This window comes from Brachypodium distachyon, chromosome 4 (genome assembly GCF_000005505.3).
Source record: "Brachypodium distachyon strain Bd21 chromosome 4, Brachypodium_distachyon_v3.0, whole genome shotgun sequence".
Lineage (NCBI taxonomy): Eukaryota > Viridiplantae > Streptophyta > Magnoliopsida > Poales > Poaceae > Brachypodium > Brachypodium distachyon.
In genome coordinates this window covers 32,252,383-32,264,163 of record NC_016134.3, presented here as the reverse complement: position 1 = coordinate 32,264,163, position 11,781 = coordinate 32,252,383, and the positions used below count along the sequence as shown (strand labels likewise).

The 11,781-nt window shown below is 45.5% G+C and overlaps 1 protein-coding gene across 1 annotated transcript; it reads left to right on the top strand.

The window, feature by feature from the left end:
* Positions 1-4,677: 4,677 nt before the first annotated feature.
* LOC100831589 (grpE protein homolog 2, mitochondrial) lies at positions 4,678-9,829 on the top strand. The gene is made up of 6 exons (XM_010239719.3): positions 4,678-4,901; positions 6,811-6,991; positions 7,064-7,254; positions 7,370-7,537; positions 7,671-7,799; positions 9,384-9,829. The coding sequence occupies exons 1-6, from the start codon at positions 4,764-4,766 to the stop codon at positions 9,492-9,494; spliced, it is 918 nt and encodes a 305-aa protein (XP_010238021.1). The 5' UTR covers positions 4,678-4,763; the 3' UTR covers positions 9,495-9,829.
* Positions 9,830-11,781: the final 1,952 nt, after the last annotated feature.

Here is an 11,781-nt window from a genome sequence, read left to right as displayed (position 1 = left end):
GGGAAGAGGTCGGCGTCGCGGTGGTATCTGTCCTGCCAGCCATTCTGGGGTAGCGGCAACTCCGTCGGCGACTGAATGAACTCCTGGGGGTCCTCCACTCGGGCCCAGCACCAGTCGCTCCGCCACTCTTTTTCAATCTTCTTCCCCGACCGGACGATGAACTCGGACTTCATCTGGTCGCGGGCACGGAATACCACCCCCGACGACATCGCCTTCGCGTTGTCAGTGCGGGGGTAGAAGTAGTGGCGGAAGAGCCCCACCGACGGCATCACTCCCACGAACGCCTCGCAGAGGAACTGGAAGGTGGCGAGGAGGAACATCGACGTGGGGTGGAGCTGCACCACATGCAACTGGTAGGACTCCATCAATGCGTGGAGGAATAGGGAGAAGGGCGGCACCATGCCGCAGAGGAGGAAGCGCGCGAACACCCGGAAGTCGTTGTCCTGGTGCTCGACGCCCGCTGGGAAGATCCGCGTCTCCCCGTGTTCGTTGAAACTGGAGGCGACGGCATGCCGGAGCTTCCCCAGCGCCTCGCCGTTATAGCCGGGGCGGAAGAAGGCGACTGTGGCGCGCATCTCCCGCCTCTTCTGGTCCTTGGCGGCGGCCGCCTTGATGGCCGCCTCGCTCTTGCTTGTCGCAGCCTTCTTTGAGATTTGGACCTCCTTCCCCTTTCTGGTAGTGGGAGGCGCCATGGAAAGCGAGGGCGGAAGCTAGCAGGAGCGCAGGGATGCGAGATGCGGAGGGGGATGGAGACGAATGCAATGGGGCAGAGTATTGTTCCCCTTTTGGCAACAGTGATGGCTTTATAACGCCCGGCCGTTTGGTAACGGCCGGTTCCGTACCCTACGGGTGCGCGGGGATAACTCCTAATCATTAGGAGTAATGCGCGGAGTGGCCTTAACTTCCCTATTTAGGGGGGGAGTTAGGGCGGAAATCACACGTCCACTACTCCGTTTGTAACGGTGCCGTACAACGTGACGACACGAAGAGACGCGGGCCCGCGGCGAATCGGGGCCCACGCGTCGGTTGAGGGCGTAGCCCGGCAACCGACCTGGGGAAGACTCATCCGGGAACAGGTGATGCCGGCCCACGCCCGGGGGCTACTGTCACACCCGTGGCACCCGGGGTACCACCGCTGCGCGACGCGTGGGCCCCATCCTCGAGTTCCCGGGAAGGTTCCATCCTGGGCGGCGGCTACGAGCAGCCCGGCAAGCTACCAGCCCAGAAGGGCTAGCGGGGCTTCGGGGAATATTCCTACCCGGGCACCTCCCGGGAAGCCACTTCCCGGGTGCGCTAGGCCCGGGCGCTTCCAGGGAGCGACTTGCCGGGACAGGGGGTTCCCGGGCGCTTACCCCCGCCTCAGGCGCGGGGCCCAGTAGCCAGATCTACAGCGCCACGAGGACGCGTGGCGGGCATGGGATGCGCGGTCCCACCGGGGCAAGGAGTAAGGCGCACGACTGATTAAATGAGCCGACCGACGGGGCGTTACCCGTCCGATCAAAGTAACAGTGGCTGTCCAATCCTACTTTAGGGGTTTTAGACCCCTAGCGGCGGAGGTGGCATCCATGCGCACTACCAGCTCACCGGGGGGAGTTGTATGCCTTCCCGCCCGACACTTGTAGCTCATGCACCGTGGCACCTGTGGCATCCCCTTGAGTATAAAAGGAGGACCCCCGCCAGCGGTCAAAGGGTTGGAGGGTTCCGCAGGAGATTAGTTGGCTCCAGTAGATGGTTTGGCTGAGTTGGACCAGCTCATAGTTAGCTTCCCGCACTAGCAAAGAGTAGTAAGGGGTACCTAGCCAGTGAGAGAGAGCCCGGGAACTTGCCCGGCAACTTGTAAACACTCGATTCTAAACTAATACTAGCGCAGGCAAGCAGGACGTAGGGTTTTACACCTCCAGGTGGCCTGAACCTGGGTGAAAACGTGCGTGTGTATGTTCTTGAATTAGCGCGCACCCCTAACACTTCATTGCGCCTGCCCAGTAGGGCCCCATCGGCCGTGCTGGCGATCGCCGGGGCAAACCCCGATGCCCCCACCGAACCTAAAAGGGGGCCGTGGCCGCACGCCCCCGGTGTCTGAGCACCGTGCGACGACATAGTTTGGTATGATTTTGAGCACAAATTTTGTCATTTCTCTGCTTAGGACCAAGTGATTCGCTGTTCTCTATAAGCATCAGTCATGGGGGATTCTTTTATGGCTTCGGGGCGAACAAGTCTTATGTAGATGGCAGTGTTGCTTGGTTTGATGGATGTGAGGTTGATACTTGGTCACCTCTTTGGATTAAGGACTTCATAGAACAATTGGGCTACATTCACAACAAGTGTAAGGTGTACTGGCTTCTTCCTGGGAAGAACATGGGTGATGGATTACGCATTGTTGATAGTGATGCAGACACTTTAGCAATGGTTTCGGTTATTCCAAAGTTTATGATTTTCTCACTCTATGTTGACCATAAAGATGAGCTTTATGGCAACCTCTGTTTGGATTATTGCACGCTGCAGTGTGTGCAACCAACCTGGTCATAACAAGAGGAGGTGCCCAGAATTAGGAAGAGGTACTGCTGCTACTGCTGATGCTCAGCAAGCCCAAGATGCTGCTGATCAACAATCCCAAGATGATGCTGGTCAGCAAGCCCAAGATGATGCTGCTCAAGATCAAGCTGGTTCAAAGAAGAGTAAACTACTTGTCAGAAGAAATATAATTCCTGCAGATGCTCCAGCTCCTCAGCCTGCAAATGCTCCAGCTGCCAGGAAGAAGAAGCAGATTCTCAAGAAAAACCTCAGTTCTAGCTGCCAGGTAAAATGATCTCCATTTTCATGTATATCAGTTACTAATTCTATTGCATAAACATGACAAATCATTACTATCTAACAATTCTTGCAAGGCATCAACAAGCCCAAGTGTTGCTTTGTCTAGGACAACTGACTTCCATGGAGTTCTCCCCAGAACCTTTCAGTGCTACAAATATTGTCATAGGTATGCATTTCAATAAGAGTAAAATGCATCAGAGGTCCCAATTCTTTCGCAACTGTCCCAAGTTAGTCCTAAATCTTTGAAACTGCATGTTTTAGTCCTAAAAGTTTCATAAGTGGTTCATCCCAGGTCCTATACTGTCTTCGGCACATGCCTGGCGCCTACGTGGCTCTTCGGCCCACTCGTCAGATGCCGACGCGGACAGCTTTTTGCAAATAACCCCCTCCCTTCTCCTCTTCTTTCCCCCATCACCCCTAGCTCTCTTTCTCTGCTCTCCTATCTCCACTTCTCCGCGACACAGAGGTGACCCGACGGTGACGAGAGCGACGGCGAAGAAACCGCCATTGTCGGGCAGCAGACGACACAGGCCACTCCGTCGAGATGGCCCCAATCCGGCAGGAGCCCGGCGCCTACCAGCCTCTATGGTAAAACCCTAGCCTGGCGGAATCTCAATCCTAACCTAATCTGTCTGGTGGGCTCGCGGGGGAGAAGGCAGAAGGAGGCAGGTGGTTATTTGAAAAAAGCCGTCCACGCTGGCATCTGACAAGTTGGCCTGAAGAGCCACGTAGGCGCCAGGCATGTGCCGAAGCCAGTATAGGACCTGGGACGAACTAGTTATGAAACTTTTAGGACCAAAACGTGCCGTTTCAAAGGTTTAGGACTAACTTGGGACATTTGCGAAAGAATTAGGACCTCTAATGCATTTTACTCTAAATAATTCACTAAAAAGCATTGGAAATGAGATAGGGAACCTGCTGGAGAAGTTTTGGAGTGGTTTTAAAAAAGAACAAACAATGGTAGATTTTTTTTAGGAAATGGAGGTTTCTATTGAACCCACTTGAGATGCTCTTCTAGACCATAAACAAAAAAGAGGTAAATATACCCGCGGTCCTACTTTTATTGTCGCGGTGTCAGTTTAGTCCTAAAACTATGAAACTGAACACTTTAGTTCTAATTTTATGATAAGTGGTGCACGTGAGGTCCTAAGTTCGTTCGGGCGCGTCTGACTCGCCTACGTGCTACGTTGACCGCGTACACGTCAGCTCAGGGGTGTTTGGCAGGAGTTTTGCCGCCGCGGCGGTTGGGAATTTTTGCAAAAACCCCCTGGCGGAGGAGGCATCCTTTTTATTCTCCCCGCTCCGTTCCTCTCCCTTCTCTCCTTCGTAACCGACGACGACTTTTTTGTCATGGCGGCGGCGACTGAGAAAAGAGGACGAGGAAATAGAGAGATCGAACAGAAAACATAGAGGATGAGGAAACAGAGAGAGGAAGATGGCCAGATTTTTATAGGTTTTTTTTTTTGCAAAATTTTCCAACCGCCGAGGCAGCAAAACTCCCGCCAAACGCTCCTGAACCGACGTGTACGCGCTTAACATGCCACGTAGACGAGTCAGATGCGACCGAGCGAGCTTAGGACCTCGTATGCACCACTTATCATGAAATTAGGACTAAAATGCCCAGTTTCATAGTTTTAGGACTAAATTGACACCGCGACAATAAAAATAGTACCGCGGGTGTATTTATCTCAGCTGAAAATGGGTTATTTTCCTCAAAAAACCCTTCTTGCGCCACAAGTCGACCCTATAAACCTCTGCCAGAAGACAGAAATATGCCGTGTATCCTGGTGCACACATGGGTATAACGGTCATTTGCATAAATTTCTAAGACGCTATTCCCGTCTCGCAAGCTGAAATTAGGGCCTTGCCGACCACTCCAGTCTCCAGACGATTCGATCCCTCTCCTGTCTCCTCCCCCTGCTGCCGCTTTTCGGTTCTGACGCGGCGTTGAGATGGTAGCAGTGCGCCTCCTCGCGCGAATCTCGAGGCAATGCGCCGCCGCAGTGTCGGCGTCCGCGGCGAGGCGGCGGCTCTTCGGGGTGCCGGCGGCCGCCGCGCAGCCGTTTGCCTCTTCCTGTTCTCCCGTCAGGGTGAGCTTTTCTCGGCCGTTTCTAGTTCGGGCCTGAACTTCAAAGCTGTTTTAATATCTTGGCTCTTATCGAGATCTCGTAGCTGATTCGTAGGATTTTAGGATGTGGGAGTGGCGTCAAAACTCGATGCTCCCTGGGGCGGCTGTCGATAATTTATTCGTCAGCAATTTTCAGTTGTGGGGGGGCGGGTTAGGGTTTTATTCCTAATCGAGGTTGATTTTTGATTCGTCGTAAGATCATGCTGAGTTTAGACTTCGATGGACAGATATATTAAGTGTACGAATTGTTGGGCTTCAGTTTAACATGGTTTATCTGTGGTGCTTCCTGTTTCTGTGGTTAGTTCTTGGATCCTTGGGGTTTGTGGGTCAGAATTGTTCTTTGCATATAAAGGTCGTTCTTTCCATGGTACGCACCTAATTGTCTATTGCGTATTTAAGAAATGGAGGAGTGTCCTCTGTCCTTTACATCAACCGATACACACAGCCATTAGTTGCGTTCTTGTATCCACTATGGATTATGTGAATTTTTAATACTCCCTCCATCCCATATTAAGTGCCGGAATGGTACATGTATCTAGATGTATTTTAGGCTATAGATACATCCATTTTTAGACAAATTTGAGTCACTTAATATGGGACGGAGGGAGTATATGATATTTATATAAGGGATAAGCTTTGTTTGCAAAAAAAATCTTGGAACCCCAGTTTTCATATACTTGTGCTTGTGCCTGTAGTAATACAATGTGTTTCATTGTATGATCTTGATTGAAAATCTATGTTAGTTATCTCAGATTTACAATTAATCGAAGTCCATAATTTACACTAAAGGGAATAAAAGGATTGTTGCGTCTACATACAATCTATGAGCAGTCGATCAGATAAAAGGATTGCACATCAGTAAATTTTGCACATGCTAGACTGTACAGAGTAAATTCAAATAACAAACCCATTGCAACACGTGTTATAGTGGATTAGGGTATTGACCACTTATATAACAAAATGGGAGGAAAAACCTGGCTGATGTAGAGGTTTATTTAGTGAACATCACAAAGCTAGCAGCCATGCAGATGCACTATGCATAAACCGAATCACTAGTACCAGTGCAAGTTGCCAAATCTCCGGCGAAGGCTTAGAGGCACTGCTCTCGCTCTACCTGCTGCTCAGGGATAGAAGGAGAGCAGTAATGAGAGTCAATGACACTCGGTGGATGATTTGTTTTGAGGAACCTCAGTGGAAGAAGGGGGGGGGGGGGGGGGGCTTGTTGCTTCTTTATCACTGGAAGATTTGTTTTATCCCTGTGTATTGCCGAAAATATGCAGCAACCGTCCAGAAACAAAATTTTATCTGCTCTGATCTCTAGCAACTGCCTAGAGATCTCCCAAAACATGCTAACATGTACTTGTGATCTTGTTTCTGGTAGCGCATCTTAGCTGCTCCTCTTTTTGTTACCTTCACAGCATCAACCCCTGCCATCAGCCTGGTTTCCCATCCTGTTATGAATAGTCGAAGTCCTAATCTGTAGACAATGCATGCTGTGATAAATTGGTGCTTAGGCTTCATGCTGTATTATGCAACCATTGTGGAATTTATTGATCTACTTTCTCTTTATGGAATCTACTTTCACTATGTTGGGTGCTAGCCTCTTCTGTAAAAACTACTACCCCCTCCGATCCATAATAAGTGTCTCAGGTTTAGTAGAGGGACTAGATTGTTTGAGACAGTGATATCTTTATTCCTCTTATTGCTTTACTGATTCAAATTAATGGAGACTGCTAATTTGTTAATTTCTAACACCGTTCAGGATAGACCTGAATTACCTACCGGTAGTAATATTCTGTCTTTGGGTTGCTCCTGTTTCTGTTTCTGCTATTCTTTTCCTTATAGGGTTTTGTTTATTTTCTCACAAGCAGGTCTCTTATATGTTAAATCAGCCCTTACGCTACTCAACCACCATTTTTCAAAGGTTTGGGTTTTCATCTTCTACGCCACAACAAAATGATAAGGAGGTAAACCAACCAAAAGATCAGGAAAGTACTGTACATGAATCAAATGATGAAGCTTCAAAGGAAGACAGTGGTTTGCCTGGAAGAGGTTTGAAAGACTTCAATCCCCAGTCTAGTATCAGAAGGTGATGCTCTAAATGACCTCTATTTTCTGATGCAGGTATGGAAGACCTTGATCTGTCAAAGGAGGATCTGGTGAAGCTAGTTCATGAGAAGGATGAATTATTGAACTCGAAAGATGAAGAAATCAAAGATATGAAGGACAAAGTTTTGCGCAGCTATGCAGAAATGGAAAATGTTATCGCTCGGACAAAGCGTGAATCTGAGAACTCAAAAAAATATGCAGTACAGGTATGTGGTCATTACTTCTATCTGGTTTGAAATCTTAATTACGTAGATGCTGTTATATTGTTGGCCTTTTTATTAACTATTGGTTGAACTTATAGCATTTTAATCGTATATGCAGAACTTCTCTAAGAGCTTGCTAGATGTTGCTGATAATTTGGCTAGGGCATCATCTGTCGTCAAGGAAAGCTTCTCTAAAGTAGATACATCTGAAGATTCTACTGGGGCCGTGCCATTACTGAATACCCTACTGGAGGGTGTAGACATGACAGATAAGCAGCTTGGAGAGGTACTTTGTGCCACGCAGCAAATATTATCCATCAATAATTGATTTCTATTCCTGTGTTTTTCGTTGTTCCCTTTGCACATCATTTTTTGGTTGATAATGTTGTATAATGTGGTTTTCCCTCAATTTTGAACAGGTTTTTAAGAAGTTTGGAGTCGAAAAGTTTGATCCGTTGAATGAGACATTCAATCCTGATAGGCATTATGCAATTTTCCAAATCCCAGATCCTTCAAAACCATCAGGAACTGTTGCTTCTGTTGTAAAGGTACACATCGTCATCAAAATCCTGATAGCTATATTTATGCAGTATGCACACATCCCAGTAAATCTAAATGTTTCGGTTTAGAGTTTTCGATCTTGATCTATGGTTATGTTCATCTGCTAATTGTTGATTGCTTGCTTTATATTTAAGGTTTGTTTAATGGACCTATGATCTTAGAATCATATGTCTGTACAGCCACATCGGTCCTACTAGTTAGTATGTCTTGTACACATTGTAATGTAATCTTCATATCCATGCTTATGTAAAACGAATTAACATCACTTTAAGGAAAAATATGTATAAAAATTAAAAGAGCAGACCAGAATATACTGGAACCACTGGCCCAGTACTGGCAACTGGCTCAGCTCTATAATTCTTTTTAAAATCCAGTTATTTATACCTGGCTGTGAGAGACAACTTCCCCCGTTCACAAATGTAGGTCGCTTTGGTGATGTACACAAGATTTCTCGTGTTACGTCCATGGAAGAGCATTAGGAAGGAGAATCAGTTATGGCAATAATGCTTGTGGTGGTATAATAAGTAGGGTAGAGGGAAATTGCATAGAAATTGTATAACACCATATATTGACAAATTGCTAGCTTCCCTTCTTTATCTCATATGTATCACTACGTCTTGGAACAATCATGCCGACTGATATTTCTCACTGTGTTTTATGACATCCTTTTGCACTGCAGTCATTTTAGTAGTCAAAAGAAGAGAACGAGTCTTGAGTTTCAGCCTGATATTCCATTAGTTGAATTAATTTAACACAACAGTTTAGCCGTGAGAACTGAGAAGTGAATTTTAACTTTGCATTGGTCGGCTAAGCTGTCTACCAGCAATTACTGATAAGCTAGAATTCTAGGGGGTCTCCCTCTCTTCCATCCAAGGTGATTGTCGCAGCCCTTGCCTCTTAGGCTTGGTTAAATTAGAAAACTAGTCCGGTTTAAACTTTGAAGTAGGGAAATGTTGGTTGCACGACATGTTGGGATCAATTTTTCTCAACCTGTGGCCAGTAAGCTCATCTCGGCACAATTAACCTACGTCAGGAAAATTTCAAATAATTATTTATGAGGTTTTTATCTTTGCCTTATAGGGGCATTAACACCTGTTCCATTGGGGGTCCTGCACGAGCTTCTGGCGCACTTTTGTTAAAAAAAGAGGAATTCGGTTTTAGTTGTACTCCATACATATCATTTATTTCTTGCCCCCAGAGCCCCTATCATGAGAAAGGAATGCGAGCGATTTGCTGCTGCAAGTAGCAGGATTTTGAATTGACATGTTGATATTCACGTGACATCAGTGCAGTCAAAGGCCAACAGCCAAACACAGAATCACCAGGTCGATACCATGATTGTCCTTTTTGAAAGAAAAAAAGAAGAATACTCAGCAAGAAGTTTCTGAAGTTAGGATTAAACTTGCATCTGTTCTTAAACTTGAATCTCTTGAAAAGTTTCAGAAAGTGATTATGCTCGAAATTCATGTCTATCTGTTACAACTTGCAACCTGTAGAAGTGCTATTTTTCCTTGACATACGCATGCATGCTTTTCCTGGTCTGAGTATTCATCAAAACGCTGTGGTTTCAGGTGGGCTACATGTTACATGACCGCGTCCTCCGTCCTGCAGAAGTTGGTGTTACAGAGGGAGGTCCCACTGAGGAGGCAGAACAACCTGAGCAGAAATCAAGTGGGGATTAGATTAAACTAGCTTTTAATTTAGTAAAACACTAGAAGCAGAATAGATAGCTGTTCTTGCTTGAGCAGGCAATGAGCTCTCCAGCTTCTCAACGGAAGTAAGATGTTCCCTTTTTTTCATGGAAAAGTCTAGTTTGGCTTGTAGAAAAGCCATTTTCTATGGGAATATGTTCTCTTAGCAGCACAACGTTTTTGAGAACTTATTTTCAAGGATGGTATTTTTATTTCTAAAAGATGGCCATTGTTGTAGGATTTTTAGTCAGGACTTTTTATGATGGACACGGCAACCGTAAAATGCTCTTCAGTTCGCCCAAAAGATTGATGGTCGAATTCTCCAAGGTGATGCTGGACGGCCCTCGAGTCCTCAACAGGTGCTGGAACCTGTAATGTCTTATATTTTCCTTATCATCTGTTCCGCTCACTCTCACAAGAAACGAGTGTCATCTCGAAAGTCAGATTAATAGATATATGTGTTATGCCCAAAGTTCACGAGTGCTGCCAGCTTTCAAGTTAAACCCTGGTCACAAAAATATGCGTATTCGAAGTTCTTCCACTCGTCAGGCGTGGGATGATATTTAAAAGCTTGTCATTTTTGGTGATACTTGCTTAAGCAGAAGAAAAATTCTTGGTGATAATATAGGACTTAAAATGAGTGACTAAATTCCACGACAAGAATTTAGAATCGGAGGCAGTGGATTATAGATCTACCGCAATTATATTTATATACAGAACATGTAAACAAGACCGTTAACAGGAATCATATAAAATTTCTAATTCAAGAATCAAATTTAGTGTATGTTTTCCTTGTGGCTTTATGAAAAACCGGCTCAAGTTCATCCTTGAAGATCTTCCTACACCTGAAATGGGATGGTCGAGTGCCAGTAGCGTATCTTCCAAATGCTCGAGCAGACCAAGTGGTGACTTTCATGTGGAAAGAAACTTGCAGGTGCTGCTTCAGCGAAAGGATGTTCTGGTCACAGTGGGAAGTAATTTAGAGCAGTAACATGTATATGTTATTAGTTCAAATTACTACTAGTTCAAATTACTACCTTCATAGTGGTAGTAACATATATGTGATGTCATGCATTGTGTCATTTATTAAGTTGTAAATTCATATTGTTTTGATTTGTGTGATGTTATGGTAACATATCTAGTTACCACAAATCTCTCTCTCCTCATTAATAACATGACACATTATCAAAATTGTTTAGTTGGCACTTTAGTTGCCACCCTTTGTTACTCCCACTATGACTAGCCTTGCAATCTGGATTGAAAGGAAAAAAGATTTGCTACTTTCAAACTAGTAATTTCTTAGTCAATGGTCTGAACGGCTGGATCTGAAGCAATTAATGCAGAGACTGGTCAAGACAAATAAGAAAATGACTGATAGTACAAAACTTCCGTTAGTTGGTTGCCGTGCCGTCCATTTTTCTGTTCTTTGGTTTCTTATTTATACCTTGGTTTGTTTTTACTTCCTTACTAGCCCTTGTTTTCTCTTTTCTTTTTTCACATGCAACTCTGGTGTTTGAGAGTGAGTAGTTAAGGTAAGTAACATACTTCTAAATTAATATCGCACAATGTATTTGCTTTTATATTCCATTTATTTAGTTTATCAGGCTGTGTTAACAGTACCTGGTTGATCGGTGTTTTTCTAGTGCTCTAGTTATCTTATTTTCTTGTGTCCTGATTTTTTTGAAGAGTTGCATATTCTGAAGATCATAATTGCACAAATCTTATATGTGCAACTCTACAATTAGGATTTGAAAGTGTGTAATATTTTTATTGTTCCTATTGTTTGTAAAAATTAGGTATAAAATTTATTTCGGTGTCGTGGTGGTGTCACGGCAGATGACATATGATAACTTATGTTGGGGCCGATGGACGAAGGAGGATCCGGAGGAGGAAGGACGTAAAAAGAAACACGCACAAGCACTCAAACACACACAGATTTACCCAACTTCGGAGCCCTTTTGCCGAAGTAAGACTCCTACTCCTGCTTTATTGTATTAGCCGAAATAACAAGCTCTACAATGGCGCTCGTTGAGCTGTATTTTTGAGGAAGAAGAAGAAAGGGAAAACTCTAGATGCCTAAGTCTTCGATCCCTCTCCAGGGAGGGGTAGTGCTCTATTTATGAACCGCCCATGTCACACTGACATGCGGGCCAAAACCTAACGTCACCTTCTTTGGGCCCCGCCGGGCACGCGCCTTGGTTCCCTCCGGGTGTCACCGCAGGGGACAAGACAAATTTACTTTTCCTGGCGCCCTGCAACAAGTACTGCTGCCAGCTGC